The sequence below is a fragment of the Mustela nigripes genome, chromosome 10 (assembly GCF_022355385.1).
Source record: "Mustela nigripes isolate SB6536 chromosome 10, MUSNIG.SB6536, whole genome shotgun sequence".
NCBI lineage: Eukaryota > Metazoa > Chordata > Mammalia > Carnivora > Mustelidae > Mustela > Mustela nigripes.
The window spans coordinates 930,900-953,357 of NC_081566.1; the positions used below are offsets into that span (position 1 = coordinate 930,900).

The following is a 22,458-nucleotide window of genomic DNA, read 5'->3' on the forward strand; positions in this document are numbered from 1 at the left end:
GCCGCACGGGCCGCGCCAGAGACAGAACCGCTCGGTCACCGGCCGGGGCGCTCGGAGCGCCGCCTAGACGGGGGGACCGGAGGGACCGACGGCGTCTCCCCCAGGGCGCACTGCGGAGCGGCCCGAGCTCTCGCCTCCTCCGGCGGAGACGGGGGCCGCCATCTTCTTTCCCGTCGTCCACCGCGGTACGGAAAGCGCTCAGGGAACCAAAGCTCCGAGCGCGAACCCGAGCACGTGGCTCAGCCCGGCCCCTGGCAAGGGCGGGGCGGTTCCGCCTGCGGCAAAGACGCCTGAGAGTCCGCGCGAGAGGCCCCGCCCCCAGGTCGGCGGGAACGTCCAGCCGAGACCAAGGTCACTGACGGAGACTGAGGAACTCCAGAGCAAGGCGATTGTAGCACATAGAATTCATGGCTTTTCTCCTGTGATTCTTTAGTCTCTCAAAGTTAAATTTTTAAAATATTTTTATTTTACTCTTTAAACTTTTCAACTCTTTCCTATTTTAACATTTTTAATTATTTTATCTTAATACCTTTTTAAGAAAATCTTTTAAAATTTTCATTATTATAGTCATATTCTGTCCCTTCATCATATTTAATCTTATTTTCTTGTATACCTATAGGTTTTTTCTTTAAAAATTTGGAATACAATTTCTTCTAATAGGTCAAAATATAGCCTAAATCTAGCACATGGCTTTGTTCCAATCTGCAGCATGATCACATTCTCTCTCTCTCTCTTTTTTTTTTTAACCAACCAACTTTCTTATCAATTTATTTTTTAGAATCTTTTAAAATTTTCATCTTTACAGTCATAATCCATCCCTTCATATTGTTTACCCTTATTTTTGTATATACATAAATTTTTCTTTTTTAAAAATTTGGGAGGTAGTTTCTTCTAAAACCAAAATGAAACCCAAAGCAAGTATGTGGATGTGTTCTATTCGCCAGTCTAATACACACACACACATATATATACATATATACACACACATAATTCCCCCCCCCCATCTCTCCCCTGGTTTCAGGTCTCTTCTGATTTGGTTAGTGTATAGATTTCTAGGGTCATTGCTACATTTCAGTATTTTGTTCTCTCATTCCTCTGTTCTTACCTGGATAAAATGACAAGGCAGAAAAACTCACCACAAAAAAAAAAAAAAAAAAGAACAAGAGGTAGTATCAATGCCTAACAACCTAATCAATACAAACATTAGTAATATGTCAGAGCTAGAGTTCAGAATGATGACAATAAGGCACTAGCTGGGCTCGAAAAAAGCGTGGAAGATATTAGAGAATCTATTTCTGGAGAAATAAAACCCCTTTCTGGAGAAATAAAAGAACTAAAATGTAACCAAGTTGAAAGCAAAATAGTTATTAGTGAGGTACAATCAAAGAAGGAGGTTCTTACTGTTAGGATAAATGAAGCAAAAGAGAGAATTAGTGATATCGAAGATCAAATGACAGAGAATAAAGAAGCTGAGCAAAAGAGAAACAACTACTAGATCGTGAGAGGAGAATTCGAGAGATAAGTGATACCCTAAGACAGAAAAATATTGGAATAATTGTGATTGCAGAAGAAAATGAAAGAGAGAGTGGGGCAGAAGGTATATTGGGGAAGATCATAGCAGAGAATTTCCCTAACTTGGCAAAGGGAACAAGCATCAAAATAGGAGGCACAGAGAACTCCCCTTAAAATCAATAAAAGTCGGTCACCACCCCGTCATCTAATAGTAAAACTTACAAGTCTCAGAGACAAAGAGAAAATCCTGAAAGCAGCCTGGGACAAGACGTTTGAAACATAGAAGGGTAGAAATATTATACTGGCAACAGACCAAGCCACAGAGACCTGGCAGGCCAGAAAGGACTGGCATGATATATTCAGAGCACTAAATGAGAAAAATATGCAGCCAAGAGTACTATACCCATCTAGGCTGTCACTGAAAATAGAAAGAGAGATAAAAAGTTTCCAGGACAAAAAAAAAAAAGAATTTGCGAACACCAAACCAGCCTTACACGAAATATTGAAAGGGGTCCTCTAAGCAAAGAGAGAGCCTAAACATAACAGACCAGAAAGGAACAGAGACAACATACAGTAACAGTCACCTTACAGGCAATACAACGGCACTAAATTCAAATCTTTCAATAGTTACCCTGAATGTAAATGGGCTAAATGCCCCAATCAAAAGACACAGGGTATCAGAATGGATAAAAAAAAAATAAAACCATCGATATGCTGTTTTCAAGAAACTCATCTTAGACCCAAAGACACCTCCAGATTTAAAGTGAGGGGGTGGAAAACAATGTATCATGCTAATGGACATCAAAAGAAAGGTGGGGTGGCAATCCTTATATCAGACAAATTCAGTGTTAAGCCAAAGACTATAATGAGAGATGAGGAAGGACACTATATTATACTCAAAGGGCCTGTCCAACAACAAGATCTAACAATTTTAAATATCTATACCCCTAACATGGGATCAGCCAACTATATAAACCAATTCATAACAAAATCAAAGAAACATATTGATAATAATACAATATTATTAGGGGACTTTAACATCCTCCTCACTGAAATGGACAGATCATCCAAGCAAAAGATCAACAAGGAAATAAAAGCCTTAAATGACACACTGGACCAGATGAACATCACAGATATATTCAGAACATTCCATCCCAAAGCAACAGAATACACATTCTTCTCTAGTGCACATGGAACATTCTCCAGAATAGATCACATCCTGGGTCACAAATCAGGTCTCAACTGGTACCAAAAGATTGGGATCATTCCATGTATATTTTCAGATCACAATGCTTTGAAACTAGAACTCAATCACAAGAGGAAATTTGGAAAAAATTCAGATACATGGAGGCTAGAGAGCATCCTACTGAAGAATGAATGGGTCAACCAGGAAATTAAAGGAGAATTGAAAAAAATCATGGAAACAAATGAAAATGAAAACACAACTGCTCAAAATCCTTTGGATACAGCAAAGGCAGTCCTGAGAGGAAAATATATAGCAATACAAGCCTTTCTCAAGAAACAAGAGAGGTCTCAATACACAATCTAACCCTATACCTAAAGGAGCTGGAGAAAGAAAGGCAAAGAAAGCCTAAACCCAGCAGGAGAAGAGAAATAATAAGGACCAGAGCAAAAATCAATGAAATAGAAGCCAAAAGAACAGAGAAAGGACCCAAATTAACAAAATCAAGAATGAAAGAGGAGAGATCACAACCAACACTAAAGAAATACAATTATAAGAACATATTTATAAGCAACTATATGGCAGCAAATTTGATAATCTAGAAGAAATGGAGGTATTCCTAGAGACATATAAACTACCAAAACTGAGCCAGGAAGAACTAGAAAATCTGAACGTGCCCATAACTAGTAAGGAGATTGAAGCAGTCATTAAAAATCTCCCAACACGATTGCATGGAGCACTGGGTGTGGTGAAAAAATAATGAATACTGTTTTTCTGAAAATAAATAAATTGAAAAAATTAAAAAAAGTCTTTCCCTGGGGAAATCTGTAGTTGTAAAAGCAGACTCTTAATATTAAAATGTGTTCCTATTTAAAAAAAAAAAAATCTCCCAACAAACAAGAGCCGAGGGCCAGACTGCTTCCCAGGGGAATTCTATGAAACATTTAAAGAACATTTAATAAATATTCTCCTGAAACTATTCCAAAAAAATAGAGATGGAAGGAAAACTTCTAAACACATTCTATGAGGCCAGCATTACCTTGATCCCCAAACCAGACAAAGACCCCATCAAAAAGGAGAATTACAGACCAATATCCGTGATGAACACAGATGCGAAAATTCTCACCAAAATACTAGTCAAGAGAATCCAATAGCACATTAAAATGATGATTCACCATGACCAAGTGGGATTTATTCCTGGGTTGCAAGGTTGGTTCAACATCTGCAAATCTATCAATGTGATACAATACATTAATTTAAAAAAAGGACAAGAACCATATGATACTCTTAATAGATGCTGAAAAAGCATTTGACAAATACAGCATCCATTCTTGATCAAAACTCTTTACAGTGTAGGCATGGAGAGTACATAACTCAATATCATCAAAGCCATCTATGAAAAGACCACAGTGAATATCATTCTCAATAGAAAAAAACTGAGAGCTTTTCCCATAAGGTCAGAAATATGGCAGGGATGTCCACTATTACCACTGCTATTCTACATAGTGCTAGAAGTCCTAGCCCCAGCAATCAGACAACAAAAAGAAATAAAAGGCATCTGAATTGGCTAAGAAGTGAAACTATCACTCTTTGAAGATGATAGGATATTTTATGTGAAAAACCCAAAACATTCCACTCCCAAACTGCTAGAACTCATACAGGAATTTAGTAAAGTGTCAGGATATAAAATCAATGCAGAGAAATCAGCTGCATTTCTATACACCAAGAGCAAGACAGAAGAAAGAGAAATTAAGGAGTCCATCCTATTTACAATTACACCCAAACCCACAAGACTCCTAGGAATAAACCTAACGAAAGAAGCAAAGAATCTGTACTCAGAAAACTATAAAGTACTCATGGAAGAAATTGAGGAATACACAATGAAATGGAAAAACATTCCATGCTCATGAATTGGAAGAGCAAATATTGTGAAAATGTTGATGCTACCTAAAGCAATCTACACGTTTAATGCAACCCCTATCAAAAATCCCATCCATATTTTTCAAAGAAATGGAACAAATAATCCTAAAATTTATATGGAACCAGAAAGACCTCGAATAGCCAGAGGGATGTTGAAAACGAAAGCCAAAGTTGGTGGCATCACAATTCCAGACTTCAAGCTCTATTACAAAGCTGTCTCATTAAGACAGTATGGCACTGGCACAAAATGAGACACACAGATCAATGGAACAGAATAGAGAGCCCAGGAATAGACCCTCAACTTTATGATCAATTAATCTTTGACAAAGCAGGAACGAATGTCCAATGGAATAAAGACAGTCTCTTCAACAAATGGTGCTGGGACAATTGGACAGTCATATACAGACCATTTCCTTACACCACACATGAAAATAGTCTAAAAATGGATGAAGGACCTCAATGTGAGACAGGAATCCATCAAAATCCTTGAGGAGAACACAGGCAGCAACCTCTTCGACCTCAGCTGCAGCAACATCTTCCTAGAAACATCACCAAAGGCAAGGGAAGCAAGGGCAAAAATGAACTATTGGGACTTCATCAAGATCAAAAGTTTTTGCACAACAAAGGAAACAGTTAACAAAACCAAAAGACAACTGACAGAATGGGAGAAGATGTTCACAAATGACTTATCAGATAAAGGGCTAGTATCCAAAATCTATAAAGAACTTATCAAACTCAACACCTATAGAACACATAATCCAATCAAGAAATGGGCAGAGGACATGAACAGACATTTCTGTAAAGAAGACATCCAGATGGCCAACAGACACATGAAAAAGTGCTCCACATCACTCGGCGTCAGGGAAATACAAATCAAAACCACAATGAGGTATCACCTCACACCAGTCCGAATGGCTAAAATCAACAAGTCAGGAAATGACAGATGCTGGCGAGGATGCGGAGAAAGGGGAACCCTCCTACACTGTTGGTGGGAATGTGAGCTGGTGCAGCCACTCTGGAAAACAGCATGGAGGTTCCTGAAAAAGTTTAAAACAGAGCTACCCTATGACCCAGCAATCACACTACTGGGTATTTTCCCTGAAGATAGACATTTTAGTGGTCCGAAGGGGCACATGCACCCTAATGTTTATAGCAGCAATGTCCACAATAGCCATTTCCAACGACGTGGATGGAACTAGAGGGGATTATGCTGAGCGAAATAAGTCAATCAGAGAAAGACAATTATCATGTGATCTCCCTGCTATGAGGAATTGGAGAGATAAGGCAGAGTGTTGCGGGAGGTAAGGAGGGAATAAATGAAACAAGATGGAACCAGCGAGGAAGACAAACCATAAGAGACTCTTAATCTCACAGAACAAACTGAGGGTTGCTGGGGCTTGGGGGGCAGGGATGGGCCGTGGGGTGATGGACCCTGGGGACGGTGAGTGCTATGGTGAGTGCTGTGAAGTGTGTTGCCTGTCGATTCACAGATCCGTACCCCTGGGGCGAAGAATACATTATATGTTAATTGAAGAAAAAGAAAAAGTAATCCAGAGAATATATACAAGTAAAAAACAAAGTCTGAACCTTGAGATGAGGAGTTACAGATTAGCTTTGGTTGAGGCTTTGGGGTAGAGAGAGGAGGCTGTTCTCGTTAGCTGATTCTGTCGTCGCTGACTAGAGCTACCCAGGAATTAAGAACCGTGTTCTCTGGTGTAAGACCTGAGCTTCAGGAAGGCAGGACGATGGGCCCTGGAGAAAGTGACCCGTAAGGCCACAGGACGCCAAGTTGGGACTCTGTGGATTCGGAGAGTAACGTTTTTTCTTCCTATCAAAACATGACTTGGAGAGAATCTGATGAAAGGCCACGGGTCTGGAGAAGAACCGTGCATGGAAAAGGAAATCGGGGCTCGATTCGCAACCATCGGTTCCCAGGACCAGGGTCTGCAGCCGGCCACCCACGCTGACGGGGACAGTCTGCGCAGGGCCGGCCACGGCCACAGCTGCTTGAGGACCGGGGACTCGGGACCAGCAGGCTCTGGGGGGGGGGGGCCTTCTTCGGTGACACGGGTCTGTGGTTTGCAGGTGATGGCCCCGAGCCCTGGAATCCTCACACACAAGTAAGCGTGTGTCTCCCGCATGTCTCCCGCCCGGTGCGGCCTGTTCTGCGACAGCACGTCTGAGTGTGTCCAAGATCCGGCCTCTGCCAGGGTCCCACCAAGACAGACCATCCAGGAGCAGCTTCACCGCCCGAAGTGAGGGCAGCACCTTGGTCCCCATCAAGCGACAGCCTCATTCTCACCCGGGCGCCGCCTGGGCGATCTGTCCTCTCCCCCTGCGTGGCGGTGCTGTGTGTCCCCCGAGTGTTGCAGACACGGGGGGGACAGATGCTCGCTCAGCGAGCTCACAGCACAGTCGGGCTCAGAGCCGCGGGTGGCTCACGGCGGGGGAGAGAACGTGTCCCCCTGCTGTGCCGCCGGGTCCCCGGGAGCTAATTCAGGCAGGTGAAGTGACGGGACGGAAGGCGTCGCGCAGGTGGCAGCTTCCGCAGGGGGAAGGCGCAGAGAGCACCGTGAGGGCCCGTTGGAGGGACCGAGTGGAGCGGCGCTGGCAGGAGACCCTTGTCACTGCCGAAGCGTCCCCTTCACGGGTGGGTCCACACTGCGACGGCTCCTGCAGGCCTGCGGCGTCGCTCTCGGGGAGCAGCGCGGTCAGGCTCGGGAAGGCCGAGACGCTGCGGAAAGACCTCTGTTTCGCCCGCATGTAGAGGGACATGCGACGTCATGACGGGCCGTTTGACGACGGCGCTGAAGCGTCCAGACAGCCGAGGGAGAGCGAGTCACACGCTGCGCACCGGGGTGCAGCGGGCTCATCCGCGGCTGCTCCCAGTCCCCTTCCAGAAAGCTCCGTTTCCTTGGACAACCGCGGTGGCCCTCGGCTCTAGCGCCCTGTGGCCAGAGCCAGAGGCCGCCCAGCCACGTCCTCCTCAGGAGGCCTGACTCCGAGTCGGCCGCGCGTCTTCCTGAGTCATTCTCTCCTCGCCCCCCCACTGGCTTCTGCTGACGTCAGTGACACACCTCGGTGGCCGAGCGGTGGGCGAGGGGGGGCCCGGCAGACCAAGGCTTGGGGACGTTCTGCCACAGGGACCTGAGTGTCTCGGGTGACCGAGCAGACGTGGCTCATCTTTCACCTCCGGACTCGGTTCCCACACGCGTTTCCAGGCTCACGCAGCTCTTCGTGTCTTCGCCACGGGCGGGCGCACGTGGGGGACCTTGACGGTCATTTCTTACGGCCGTGCGAGGAGGGACGGCCGGCGGTGGCGGGGAGCGGGAGGGGGCTGGGACCTCTCCGCAGGGGACCACGGACCCGGTGACCACAGACGGCGGGGGCAGCCTCAGAGAGCGACCGGCATCTTGGGACGTAAAGACCTGCGTGTCTTTTGGGTCTCGGCTCTCCGCGACACAGGTGAAGGTCAGGCGGTGTTTGGGACAGGGATGCAGACCCCAGACGCCCCAGAATACGGGGCTCTGGGAAGATGAGGTGTTTCCCTTCCGCGCCCCCTTACCTCCACTCGCTCCCACCTCGGCTGTTGGACAATTTTTCCAACACGAGTGAGACTGTTTCTTACCTGCCTTATCGCCAAAAGCCATGGCCCTAAGTCCACTCCCCCCTGCTGCCCTGCTCGGCTAGAAGCCAGGTGGCCAGGGCCTGGGTGACCACTAGAGGGGCCGATGCTCCTGTCCGTCTTGGAGAGAAGTTGTCCCCACAGGGATGTGCAGCTCCCCCAGCTCCCCCTTCCTCTGCCGGGGGAGCAAGAGGTGCGCCCCCCCCCCCCGGAGACTACCCCGTGGACCGTCTCTTGCTTCTCTGCTCAACCAGCTCCAGTCACCGCTCTGCGACCCACCCCAATGGCGATGACCTTGGGCAGAGTCAGCCTTTGAGAGGCCTGTCTTTTAGCGAGGAGGCTGGGTCTACCCTGGAGCTGGGAAGGTCGCAGGGGACGGGTCAGCTCTGTGTGATCACAGCCAGCGCCACGTCCGGACGTATATCATCTCGCTTTATCCTCATGGAATTAGGAAGAGGCCAAAGTTATCGCTCGTTCAACAAACGCTCCCGAGCGCCGACGAAGTGCTTGGCACAAGTTAAGGGCTGGACCAAATCCACACAAAGGTCTTTGCTTGCACAGAGCTTACACTCTAGGACAGGGGTGGGAGAGTGCGATTAAAAAAAAATACAAAAAACTTTTAGAGCGATTAAGTGAATCATATTTCCTGTTTCTGCAAATACTCATTCCGTAATTACCCAGCAGACACTACGTTCCGAGCATGACACACGGCACTGGGGACGCACAGTCGACGTGTGCCCAGATGCCCCCAGTCTACAGCCAGTCCGAGTCCAGCACCGACAGACATCCACAAGGGGCAGAGGCAGGGCCCCACGCCCGGTCCTCCCCCTGCCCTTATACGGTGCCCCACGCCCCCGCAGCAGCTCAGGGCTGATCTCCGCATCCCTGGTCTCCAGAACTTGCTCCTCTGGACCACCCGGGGTACGGGGTACGGAGGCCCAGATGTTTTCCTCCGGAGCCTAAGGGGACGTCTTGCTAATGGGGTGACGGACTATTAGTCTGTTGCTTACTCTCACCCTTCCGAGAATTCATTTTCATTTTAACTGGCTCTCCCTGCCTCTCCGCGAGGGAGGCAGGTTCCCCCTGGGAGCGGAGGGTGGGGGAGGGGCTTCCTGTTGGCAGATCGGGGACAGGAAGATCCAGGAATCCGGGAAATCTGTGCTTCTCGGGGCAGCTGGCAGGCTCCTACCGCCTCCCCACTCAGTGGGGTCCAGGCACCTTACGGACCTTCTCCCCATCTTTGAAAGCAGTTCTGGTGTCTGGACTGCCTCTTACAAAAGCACCTTTGGCGTCAAGGAAGTTTTAGGGCTCAAACAACCTCAAAGGTCTTTTGGTGGCCTTCAGGGGTTGTGAGGGCTCCTGGAGATTCTGTGTACGCTTTTGGTCTGAACACGGTGACGCGCTTTTTCTTTCCCTGGAGGCCAAGACCTACAGCTTTCATCGGATTCTCAAGAGTCTCAGAGACCCAGCAAAGGTGGCCGTCTTGGGACTCGAGGCCCAAAGAGAAGGGAGCTGACGTTCTAGCACAGTTACAGCCAGACAGGAGGCGGGGAGGGGGAGGGGCCAACGCCGAGACGGGAGCTCCAGCTCCTCGGTGCCCCTCCGTCGGAGTTTCTGCCACCCCACCCCAGCACGTGCGAGCTTCAGGGCTTTGCTTTGGGACCGGTCGCGGTCCTGACACCCTCGCCACGCCTGCTCCCGTGGGACGAGGACCGCTTCATGGCAAGGCCTGGCTCTGTCCTACAGCTACTGGTGTCGGGGGCTTCGAGCTCTGCGCTTACTGTTTCTCGTTACTTTGAACAGAAAACTCTTAGCCTCTGGAGTTGCCCACGCTGAGTGTCAGGGCGCCTGCTCGGGCAGCTTGCAGTCACGCTGTCTGGTGGCAGGAGAAAGTGTGGCCCACAAGGCTGTCCTCTCCAGCACCACACTGCAGAGAGCCCAGTCCCTGGAGGAGCCAGACTTCAAACATGGACACTTTGGGACCCCTCGGTCCAAGGCAGAAATGCCCGGCTCATGTTCAGACTGAAGAACTTGGGACGAGCTGTGTTGTCAACCCCCGCTGGAAGTTTCCCGCTAAAGAAATATGTTGACACCGCCCCCACCGTCAGTTTGAAGCCTGGGTCGGCCATGTCTGGCCTCAGCCCAGGGAGCACAAAAGGGGCAAAATTATACAGGCTGGAGTTACGAATGGGTCTAGAAAACACCATGAATGGGTCTAGAAAACACTAGCCTTCCTCTCGGGTCTGTAATTATAGACCACGTTTGCTGCTCTGACCTGCGACAAGGGAAGAATCAGCTCCCGGCCAGGTCCAGCAGCCACAGCTGCGAAGAGACGTTACTGTGGTAGAGGGAGAGAGCACTGCCCCGGGAGTCAGCACATCCCAGCGGCGGGGTGGCCCCCATGGAACACCGCGTAACTCTGGAGTGACCTCTTTGTTCTGTGGGTTTGTAGGGTTCTTTCCTGCCAAAAGAGGGGTGTCGAGGCACTGGCTGATGAGCCGGGAGGTCCCTCCCAGCGGAAATGTTCCAGCCTCTCGTGAATGCTGCGCTTCCGTTTCCTTCCACTGCTGCCCGCTGCCTTCCAAACCCTTCGTGACGGCCCAGGCTTGTCTGCCGTCAGAAACAGGGACCGCACCGCGCCCTCCCAAGCTCCCCTGCAGCCCCAGGAGTCTCCGGGCTTACGCTCGGCGGCCAGGCTTACCAGCAGGAGTAGGGACATCTCTTGCTGTAGCGACAGCAGTAAAACTGCCACTCCCGGTCCAGCACGGACTCGAAGTAGCGGCTCTGGAAGCCGGCCACCAGCCCGTTGTTGGAGCATGTCTGGTACCTGGAGAGAAGGAACAAGTGAGCAAACGGCCAGGACACCACGACCCCCGCTCCCGCCGTGCCCGCAGCTCCCGGGGCAGCCTCCGCTTTGATGACCTAGACTCCTGGCAATTCGTGCCTCTTTGGTGGGGGGCAGAGGGAGAGAGAATCTTAAGCAGGCTCCACACCCAGTGTGCAGCCTGACACGGGGTGCAGTCTCGGGACCCTGAGAGCATGGCTGGAGCCAAAATCAAGGGTCGGATGCTTACGTGACCAGGCCACGCAGGTGCACCAGTTGTCCACTGTAATGCAGATGATAAAGACTTTGCTGTACTTGTTGAAATAACATATGGTCACCATTACAACTCCGACGACTCAGAGTATTTCCACTGAAGGAAACGGGGGAGCCTGGCTCCTGAGACGTCGATGAACTTATACTTACAAGAGTGCATGCATGGACGGACAGAGAAGCATCTTTTACAAAATAACACAACGTTATTCCTGCCACTTGAAACAGAAATCCCTTTATTTTACTTGCATTTAAAATAAGAAGAAAACAAAGAGAAACAATGAATCGATGAACTTCAAACAACGTTTCTCTGGCTCAAGAACAGAGCCCCAGGAGTTTGCACGGGACACCCATTCACTCCAGCCCATGCACCCCCAAAGCCCAGGTGGGCACGGATGGCACGTCGTACGGGGCACCCGTGGGAAGCTGGACTATATGCCCGGGTTCTCGGCACTTAGCAGGATCTTCTTTCCGCCCGCTAGACTGTATGTCGTCAGGGTGGGCTGGCTTGGAGTTATCCCCAGCGCCCACGGTGGGTCCCAGCACACGGCACACTTCTTCCAGGGTGACAGGCCAACGGACTGCCTCAAGTTCCCTGTAGGGACCTTTTCCCTGTCTTAGACGCTCTGCTCTGTTTCTTTGAGGAGGGGAAACCCTTCTCTCTGGTCCACAGACCCTCCTCTTTCTTTCTAGCTGGTCTGCTGAGGCCTCTGGGCGTTGGCCCGGCCATCGCACGGCACCTTCCTCGGTCCGGCTGCGGCCGCTGCGACCATTTCTTCCCTCGACCCTCCTCCACGACTGCTTTCTCCCGGCTCCGGCCCAAATCCCACCAGTGTCTGAAGGCTGCCACTTCCTGCTGGACGGGGCGGAGGCTGTGTCCACCCGGCCTGGTGCGGGGTGGGATCTCTCACTAGTCCTTCCGAAACCAGCCCTCAGCTCCGTCAGGTTCTCGTGTTTCCCATCTCCCAGCCACTGGTCAAGCTCGCGCTCAGGACGGTGTCTGCGTGTGATGGCCTGACGGTTCCGGAACACAGCCCCATTTCCCAAGTACAGGTAAGTTCCCGGAAGATACAGCAGATAGTGTAAGAATAAGGAATCCAGAATTGCTGTCTCTCTCCTGCTCATCGGTGAGAGGGACTTTGCTGAGACACAGACTATAAAACCAGTGATGGTTTCTTTGCAATCGCTGGAAACGACCCCGTGGATTTGCCGGAACTGGTATTAAATATACTTCCTGTCTCTGAGCAGAAGGCATCTGACCTCTCATTCACTCGTCCGTGCACAGCCGCACTCAAACACGCACGCATTCGTCCATCCGCTCCACACACTACCCGGCGGTCCTTCTGCACAGTCACCACGCGGCCGTGCTGAGGGCACTGAGGAGTGGCTTGGTGTTGGGCAGCCTTGTGTCTCAGCCGGACTTGCCTGTCCCTGGGATGTTAGAGGTTCTGGCGGACCCCAGACACAGCGCTGGGGGATCAGGAGTGCGGGTTCAAGCGTGCGGTGAGACCCGAGCCCTGACCCACTAACCTTCTTTGCTCTAACGTTGCTCACGGCTCATCCTGCCACTTTGGAAAACACCTGCCCCCCTTGGGACTGTGACTGGAACGGATGCTCAGGTGTGGGGCAGCGCGTGGTCCGACAGCCTGCCGCGTCCTTCTAGCAGGGCGAGTGCGAGCCGTTCAGGAGGGAGGTGTTGGACGGCTTCTGCCTCCTCCTCCTCACCGTCACAGCAATTCTGGTTTCCTCCAAACAGCCCTTCGAGACCGAGCCAGGCTGCGGTTTCCCTGTGGCTCTTGTCCCATTGTCGGGGTTTGTCCTGTGGGGACCGTGTTCCCGGGGGGGAGTTCCCTTAAGTAAACATCAGTGTAGCAAGATAAGCTGAGCTGTTTCACGGGGCACAAGCCCAGCTCCGTGAATTCCCGCCGGCTGAGAGCCAGGCCGCTGGCCCCGCGACCCTGTGCGGGAGTGTGTGTGTCGCTCCCTCGCATGCCACCTCCGATGGCGCTGCCCGTGAAGACCAGAAAACCGGGCGGGGCTTCCCTCCTGCCTCTGTCCCGCGGCCTCTCCTTCTGGGAGCGCACGCGAGCGCGGAGCTCGGTAGGGCTTGTGGCCCACGCAGGAAGTCACACCTTCCAGAAGCGGACTTGTGCCGGGGCACCTTAGTCACACTCGTGTGGGGATCAGTGAGCGGAACGGCTAAGAGTGTGGACGGTGCTGCTGGCCCGGGCTGCAGTCACCCCTGGCTGTTGTCTTGGGTGTAGGATTTATACTCCGTGTTGGCCTCAGTTTTCTCTTCTGTAAAATGGTCATAATAAGAGCACACACTCGTTTAACGAGACGATGCACATGACTCCTGGCGCTCGAAGCGTCATTTGTTAGTGTGACCTGCTTTCATTTCGTCCACTCGACAGCCGCGACTGTGAAAGCTGGGCCAGAGCTGCCTGCTCAAACGTCTCCAGTCAGAGCAAAGCCGGCGGACTCCAGTGTGGCCCTGAGCTGCTGACCGCCCAGCACGAAGCTCCCGGAGGCGGGCCGGGGAGCTGCCGGCCCACATGCCCGCGGCAGCGCGCAGACGTGAGTGGATGGTGAAGACCCTAAGGGGAAAGTCCGCTCCGACCTCAGGTTGAACCCGCCCTCGGTGCCCCGCACGGCAGCTCTAGCAGGAGTCTGACGGGAGAGCGGACGGACAGGGGCCTGGTCAGAAGTCTGCCGTCCCCAGAGGCACGGGTGACACGGGAGAGCCCCTGCTCCGATCCAGAAAGGGCCCTGCCGCTCCCCCCAGAAGTTTCCAGGACGCAGAGTGACTGAAGCTCGCCCCACATCACCTTCTCCCTCAGGAACGAAGCCTGCTCCACGCCTGTCCCCTCCGATCACTGTTCTGTAAAAGCTCCTTATTGGACCAGACTCGCTCGCGTACGTGGCCACAAGCGGCAGGACCGCAACCAGGGGGGCCCGCAGGAGCGAAGCGGGCGAGGGTGGCCGTGAGGGGGGGCTGCGGGGCGGCCGAGGGCCGGCATCGGTGAGGCGACTCAGACTCCATTTTTAAGAAGGGGCGGGTGGCGAGAAGACTGGCTGAAGCCTCCGCCCTCGTCTCGGGCCGCTCGGCGCTCCTGCACGACCGGCCGGACCGCCGCACAGGCGCCCGCAGAACCGCGTCCCGGGCGCCGACTCCCCAGCCGGGGTGGCCCGGCCGAGCGCAGACGCTCCCGCTCCCGCCCTTCGGACGCCGAAGGCTCGTTGGTTTCACAAACCCCTGCTCCACCGGACGGAGGAAACCTTCTAGACGGCGGGTCACGGGCAGCGAGGAGCCCTCCCCGAGAGCACGCGGGGACCTGCCATGAGAGGGTGGCCTCCCGTCGAGGAAGCGGCCGACCAGGTCCCACCCGCGCCCTGTCCTTGCCCCGCCGTGGAGCCGCACCGGAGCCCCATCTCGGGGAAACCGAGAGCAGGACCCGGACGCGGCTTCTTCTGAGGCCGAATCTCTGCACGGGAGCTCTCGGGGCTTGTGTCAAGACCGTCCTCTGCTTCCGGCTCCTCCCCTGCCCGGGGTTTCTCTGTCTCCTGGAGTCCTCCTTGGGTCCGGGCTGTCCATCAGGCCGAGTGACGGAGGCTGGGACCGGCGGGGGTGCCCATGTCTGGTCGGGCTGGTGAGCTCTTCTGTGGGGTGTTAGTCCCTCCTCACAGTCTCGGCTGGCTTGGGCCCAAACTTACAAAAAGCCCAAGCTCTTACAGCGAGCGACGGGTCTGTCCCAGGACAGGGTAAAGCAGCGCCCTCTGGGTCAAGCTTCCACAGTCACATCGAACGGCGGTTGCGCGGTCTCTTTCTTTCCTCCAGGCCCGCAGAAGTGCGCCGCGCTCCAGGCCCGTCCGCGGGTCTCCACCCGGCCGGCAGGGGTGCAGTAAGAGCCACTGGGGGACAGACGCCGTGTGACTCAGCCTCCTCACTCTCCCCAGTTTTCCTCCCGATCCAGCTTGGCGGGGGCTTAAGTTCCACCAAGAGATGCATTATTTTAGAATCAAGTTTTGATGCCTCTTAATTCTCTTTTCCCCAGAACAAGCCTTTGAGTGCAACTCAAAGAACACAGTCCACAGGGCTTCAGAATGTTCATTAAAGCTTCCAGCAAACCCTCATCGGAACTACTCTCTGCCTGGTTCTGTGCGTGGCCCGGTGCCCGCTCGCACCTGCCACGGCAATGCGGGTGTCGGAGGAAGACCGGCACCATAGCCAGAGGAGAGAAGCGAGACACCAGGTGCGGACCTGGGGACAGCAAGTGGCAAGGGGAAGCGGCAAGAGGCGGTCTGGGGTAAGGCGTGCCGGTGCTGTTTCTGGAGGTACCTTCCGCCACACAGCGGGGACGTGAGCGCTCGGCCTGAAGCGTGTGGCACCGCCCGCTTCTGAGGAAGACTCTCCTGTCTTCTCTGCGTCTGGTTTCGAGTCCACCTGCCTGTCTACCAGGTTTCCAGACGGTGACGCACAAGGACCTGCTGAGTAGCTTCTCTGGATGAAAGAAAAAAACACAGCAGGACAGAGGGATAAAAGCGTGTTCTCCTCAAAATACAAACTCCTGCCCCGTTTTGGAAAAATGCGACCAGTAGAGACGATCCCAAAGGCATCCGAGAAGATCCAGATGATCTTGTGTGACATATTAATGTCCTGAGGTCCATTATGGCTTGAGAGCAAGGCCAGGTCAGGTGGGGATCTGAGGCTCGGGGACAGGAGCCCACGGACATCAATTATCACAACATTTGCTAACCCAGAGATCAAATGGTGCCTCAACATCTCTGAAAATGTGAGCGATATTCAAGACACTCATAACGCACGTTAACTCTTCACAGATCATAGCTGAATTACACATCCCTAAGCAAAATGGTAACACCAGGGGCCTTTGTAATGGACCAATTTACATCTCATCTCCAGCTCTTCAATGGACTGTGATATCTGAGTTGAGTTTCCACAAAGCGGTCGAGAGTAGAAACAAGTAACCTTTGTCAGGGACCTGCCGCGCACGGTGTATGCTCCACGCCGTGACCCCCCGTTCATGACTTCAAGTCACCGAAACCGTCTCATGGCACGGGCTTGCCTAGCCAGTTCCCGCCGCCACCGGTGTGCGACCTTAAGGAAACGTGGACTTGAGACATTACGTGATCTTCTCAGGGACACACTGCCGGTAACGCCTAGATGTTACATCACTTACTTCCGTCTTTGTGGAGGGAGAAACGGGCTCGGAAGATGACCCAGCCCGCCTCCGCGGCAGTACGGTGGCCTCTGGAGCACTGTCCTGCTGGGCTGCAAAAATCATCTTTCCATTACTTTAAGAGGAAGATCTCGTAACTCGGGGAGCCTCTTATTTAAGGACAAGATTATGTCTGGCAGGCACGTCCGCAGAGGCAAACCCTCTCCTGGGATTAGTGGACATTTGCCATCCTTATGAGCACAGCCAAGAGCCATTTTTGCAAAACTCGAGTCCCCCAGACAGTTATTAGCTGATTCCTGGGACTCCGAAGAAGGGTGGCCGTGGTGGGCAGTCGGCAAGAACCCCGCAGCGGCCATCACCTTTCTCCACACTTGCCTTCTTGCCCTCAGAAGTCACTCTTCTGGGGCTGCGATATCTTCTTGAGCCTGGCTTTGTCCACAAACAGAAACGAAGCCAACCTTTCCCGTCGGCCAGCAGCACTGGGGCATCGAAATGTCTGGCTTGAGCCTCTCCCTCTGCTGCTCACCCGCTCCCAGCGGCCAGGCGTCCCGATGCTCGGAGCCACACCCCTCCTCTGCCAACGGGGTATGTGGTGCTGCCTCCCCGCAGCACCGTGACGATCAATAAGACTAGACTGCGAGTGACTCAAGGCCACAGACCGCATGCCGTTCGTCACGCTCCGGGAGTCCGGCAAAGTCTGTGATAAACATCTTGTGTGAGTGAAAGACCAAAGGAGCGTATGTTTATAAACCAGCCCGCACCTCGAGACCAGGCCGAGGCTGGTAGCCCCACACGGAGCACACCTGTTTCACGGGTTTCTCCGTCGCCGACTCCCTGGGCCTTCGCTCCTCCTCCGTGACGTGAGGACGCTGCTGCGCTGACTCTCAGGCCTCTCCTGGGCTCAGCTTCTTTGGTTCTGCTGCTGTTTGCCTTTAACTACCAGTGTGGGGCCTTGTTTGTAAAATCCTTTCAGACTGAAGTAATCTTAGATGTACAGAAGAGTTGTCCCCTGACCGTATCTCAGAACTCTGGTTCCTTGATCTGCGCCGAGGAGTTTCGATCGCTGCAAATGTAAGTGCCAGACTGCATCTGGGTTTCATGTTTCCCACGAATGTCTTCTTCCGTGTGTGTGCACCAAGATCCACACCAGAATGTGGCATTTGGCCCCTGTGGTTTTTGAGAGAAAGAGCTCATGACTGTACTTTTGAACGTTTACCGGGACAGTAAGGTTTGGGGATCATGGAGATCCAATAAAGAATTCATCGGAGGTGAGTGAGTCCGACGTCCTCTGTGCATGTTTCAGAGAACCTCAGGGAGTCTCAGGGCAACCAACACAACTAGCCAGAATGTGAGGCCAACAGCAAAGCCGGGCCCTATAAGCAACAGGACACTGAGAGCCGAAACTACGAACAAACGGTTTCCCCGCAGGTGCACCCGCAGGCTTCTCTGCTGGGCAAGGTGCGGACACTGGCTGGGTCGAACCGCTCTCAACACTGGCTAGTCCGATGCAGGGGTGCGGCTGCATTTACTGGTCCTACTGTGCGCCGCATGCCCCAGGCCCTGGGGAATATTCTGGGCCGTGTCAAACAAGACAGAGTCCCTACCTCCGTAAAGCTTGTTTGAAGGAGACGGACAGCCCACAAACACCGGTCAGGTGATGACGGGGCCTCCGCAGCAACCGCAAGCAGGTCGGGGAGTAGAAGGTGGCAAACATGGGTCTGGACAAGGTGGTCTGAGAGTCTCAGAGGAGGCGGCACTGTGGGCCCTGAGGGCTCAGAACCGTGGATCGGGGGGATCGCTCTGCACGTCCAGCGCCCTGGTCTCGCGGAGAGTCAGATGACGGGAACCGAGCTCCGGTCCTGCGCGCTCCGCTCCTGGGCTCCGGGGGCCAGCCGGCGCTCCAGAGTCCGGCACCCGAAGAGGTAGTTTTCTCCCGAGAAACTGTAGCAGGGGTATGAGTCGCTCAGCCACGCTCGACACCCTTTTCATTCAGTTATTTATTTTTAAAGATTTTATTTATTTACCTGAGAGAGAGAGTGAGCGGGGTAGAGCAACCTCTGAAGCAGGTTCCGGGCTGAGCGCAGAGCCTGGCCCGGGGCTCGATCCCACAATGGCGGGATCATGACCTGAGCTAAAGCCAAGAGTCCGACTCTTAAGAGACGGAGCCACCGGCCACCCTGTGCAGCACGTTTTAAATCTGTGCTTCCATTCGCAAGCGTCTCTGCGGGTCCTGTGTCCTGTTGTCAGATCGGCCCCTGGGCTCCTCTCCCTCCTGAAGCAGACCCGCCAGGGGACCCCGGACGGGGCCGAGCCAGAGTCCCGGAGCCGCCGCAGCTCTGCCCCCAGAGCAGATCGCAAGCCCAGGGCGAGTGGGACGGCGCGTCGGCCGAGGAGCAAATCCTTTCCTTCCAGACTTTTCACTGAGACCAGAGCCAAAACTCAAACCAATAATCATCTCAAAAGCGCTTTTGTGGTAATTGGTATCAGACCTGGGGCAGCAGAGGTTTTCATGTTTGGGCATTTTTCACTCTGTGATTAGCCGAGTAGGAGGCAGCGGAGGGTAGAAAGGGGGGAGGAAAACCGTTGAGTCAGCCCGGCCCGGCGTGGGGGCGGGCAGCCCGATGTGGGGGCAGGGGAGACCGCCTCGTCTGTCAGCCTGTCCCTCGACTCCCGCCGGCCGAACAGAACCCCGTCCGTCCACTCCCTTCCGCTCTCACTTTTCTTCCAGCAGCCTGGGAGCTCCGCGCACCGGACGCAGCTGGCACGTTTCAGACGAAGCACCAGTTGCCTTCTCTCCCAGCAGGGAGACGCCGGGGTCAGAGCGCCAGAGAAATCCAAGTGCACTTTCAGGGCCAGACGAGCGTGGGCTACGGCGGTTGTGGATTCTTCTGAGGTCATGCCGCGTGACATTGATTTTCCACATGAGGTTTGAGCCCAGAGAGTTGAACCTCTGGAGCAAGGTCACGTGGTCTTGGAGCCTGGACCCAAACGCAGGCCTTCTGACTCAGAGCCCAGAAATCATCTCTGAGCGCTGTCTTCCCACACGGCTCTAGAAAGGGGCATTAGAGGGGGCCCCGCGCAGACAGCAGCCCCCGCTGGGAGGACCAGGCCGAGCCGTGGGCCTGGCTGTGGGCGTCGCCGAGGCCGGGGGGACTCCTAACAGGAGTCTGGGTCATTAAATCCACTGAACAGAGACAGTCGGGCAGACAACGAAAGCCCAGGAAAGGGCCACACCTGCTGCCGCGTGTTTGACCGCGCCCTGCCCGCCCCCGAGCTGGCTGGGCCCCTCCTCCGTCACGGTCACCACGCCGCCTCCACTCCTGCAGCCTCAGCTTCCTCTGCGACCTCGCAGCTCCCGGCCCCCGGGGGACACCCTTCCCTGGGTCCAGCGCCGGCCCCTGGCCCACAGCAGGGGGGCAGCAGGCGGTCACGATTCTCGTCACCGCGGCCGAGCTCATGCACTTCGGGGTTAAGACGCTCTGGATTGAATCCCGGCTCGGCCACTTGCTGGCTGAGGGGACCCCGGGGTCTGCAGACCGCAGTCTGGCTGCGCATAACGACTCAGGATTTGTTCTGAGCGCTGAGGGGATAACAGTGCTAGCCCAGGGTAAGCCCTCCCCGAACGGCGGCCGTTGGACGACTCAGAAGTCCCCTCTCTTGCCTGCCCCTCCACAGGCATGTCGGCGCCTGTCCCTCTCCGTGTCTCGTCATGGTGCGGTCTGCTGGCTGCGTGATCCCCCAGGTTCGACCACCCCCAACCCGTTCTCCGCCACGTGCTTCTGGAACCCTCAGAGAGCCCTGCTTTGCAGCCTGGACCTGCCTCCCCCAGACCCCTCCCTCACCTCCGCCCCCGGGTCCCTGCCCTCCCCCGAAGCTGCCTGCAGGCAGTAGTGCTGGGACGGGTCCTGACCAAGCTCTGGGGCCGGGACGGTCACACCCACAGCGAAGCCCCAGCCTGGACCACTTCACACCACTGACTGTGGCAGAGTCCGTTCGGGTGAGGACAGCACTTCTCCCTGAAAGTCTTTAGGAAACTATTCTCTGGCAGTGAAACCCACTTTAAATTCACAGAGAGGAGGATCTCAGCTCTTACAACCCAGAGAGCGAGTTTTTCCTGGGGCAACAGAGACTTAATTTCCCTTCTCTTGGCCTCAGCTTCTTTGTCCACTCTTCCCCAGTCACTTGTTTCAAGTCCGTGCGTCTCAGACTGTCTGTGTCCCGTTGGTCACTGTCCCCACAGTCTCTCAGACCAATACCATCGTAAAACAGTAAATAAGTTACTGCCAAATTAAAACGCCATTTGGACATCACAACAATGTAAAATTGTTGTCTTTAAAGTGTCTTTGGAGCACCTGGGTGGCTCAGTGGGTTAAGGCTCTGCCTTCGGCTCAGGTCATGATCCCAGGGTCCTGGGATCGAGTCCCACATCGGGCTGTCTGCTCAGCAGGGAGCCTGCTTCTTCCTCTCTCTCTGCCTGCCTCTCTGCCTCCTTGTGATCTCTCTCTGTCAAATAAATACAGTCTTTAAGAAAAAGAAATTTGTAAAGTGTCCATTTCTGTACTTATCTTTTCGCAGGCTAGGAAACATTTCGCAGACCCATGGCCGTCCCCGACCAGACAGAGAGGAGGGCTTGATTCTGGAAGGAACAGAACCTCAGAGGAGCCCGTCTGCTGCGGGCACTCCCCGTCCTGGGTTTCTGTCTGTCCTGAAGGCTACTGGGCAGCAGGCCGGCCCCCCAGAGAACGAGCTCCCGGCCCCCGGCCCTAGAGGCTGGAGCAGGGACGGCTACCACGGCCGCGCCCCCCGCCGGGCCCCCCGCCCCCGCCGCGCCCCCCGCCGCACGCAGGCTGCCCTTACCACTCCATTCCGGCTCTGTTGATCTCTTCCCACCAGCACTCCGTGGGCTCCCCGAGGCTCTGCGGCGTGGGCATGCAGGCGTAGTTCCACTGTCGGTCCGAGCCCTCTTTCTTGTTGAAGATGCTCCTCACGGCCACCACCACCTGCCCGTGGGGACACTGGTAGCTGAAGCCCTGCCGGTTCAGGTTCACCCAGCCGTCGTCGCTGTAGTCGTGGTACTGCTGGTACGGGTACCCGTAGTCTCCGTACTGGCCCCAGGCCGCGGGGACCAGGGGCAGAAGCACGCAGAGCACAGCGAGGTCCATGCTGCCGGGCGCTGGCAAGCACTGAACCCCTGGGCCGCCGGGCTGACCGTTTTATGCGGCGGCCGCCGACATGTGGCCGGCAGATGTGGGTGAACGGGCTCCAGCTGCTCTGTCATCGCTGAGGCAGGACTCTTCGGCGTGGAGATCCCGGCCGCAAGCCCATCCGGCTCGTTTTAAGGTGGAATTCTAGGAAAACGGAAGAACGTGCACATGAAAGAAACGCCCTGGAAAGAGACCGGCTCTGCAGACAGAGGATACTGGCAGAGGCTCTGCAGACAGAGGATACTGGCAGAGGCTTTGCAGACAGAGGATACTGGCAGAGGCTTCACCCCCGCGGAGGGCTCCCCTCCCCCGGCAAGCCCCTCCTGTGTTCTCCCAACTCGCCTTCGGGACCCCCAGACACCGGAGGGATTCCAGAACAGCAGCGTCGTGGCGTGAAGGGAAGGAATCATTACAATTTCTGCAGGGCGAGGGGCCTGGTTTCTCTTAGGCTCTCGGCCCGCTGTCTCTCGACCGCCAGCGTGTAGACGGCGTGCAGGCTTGCACGGCTGCTCTGGGAGCTGTCGTCACACACGGAGGTGCTGTGGGCTGCGGGAGGGGACGTTCGGGACGCTCTCTGCCCTTGAGGCGCCTCCTAAGCTGCTGGATTGGGACTGGCCACATTTACAAGCTGCGCTCTGCTCCCAAGTGTGTAGTGACTTTAATCCGAGTCCTCTGAATTCGTCCCTCAGAGTTTTTCTTTTCCTCCATGTTTGTGGTTTTCT

The 22,458-nt window shown here is 54.2% G+C and overlaps 2 protein-coding genes across 2 annotated transcripts in view; both read right to left on the reverse strand.

Moving 5' to 3' along the window:
* Positions 1-21,706, reverse strand: part of DPT (dermatopontin) — a 30,084-nt gene extending 8,378 nt beyond the window's left edge. The window contains exons 1-2 of the mRNA XM_059412394.1: positions 21,390-21,706; positions 10,942-11,067 (exon numbers count right to left, since the gene is read on the reverse strand). Coding sequence (XP_059268377.1) covers positions 10,942-11,067; positions 21,390-21,694 — 431 coding nt within the window. The 5' untranslated portion in view covers positions 21,695-21,706. The remainder of the gene's footprint in view (positions 1-10,941; positions 11,068-21,389) is intronic.
* A 95-nt stretch (positions 21,707-21,801) lies between these two features.
* The window catches only part of LOC132025321 (uncharacterized), a 317,882-nt gene continuing 317,225 nt past the window's right edge, over positions 21,802-22,458 (reverse strand). The window contains exon 11 of the mRNA XM_059412387.1: positions 21,802-21,880. The gene's annotated coding sequence lies outside the window, so the exon portion shown is untranslated. The remainder of the gene's footprint in view (positions 21,881-22,458) is intronic.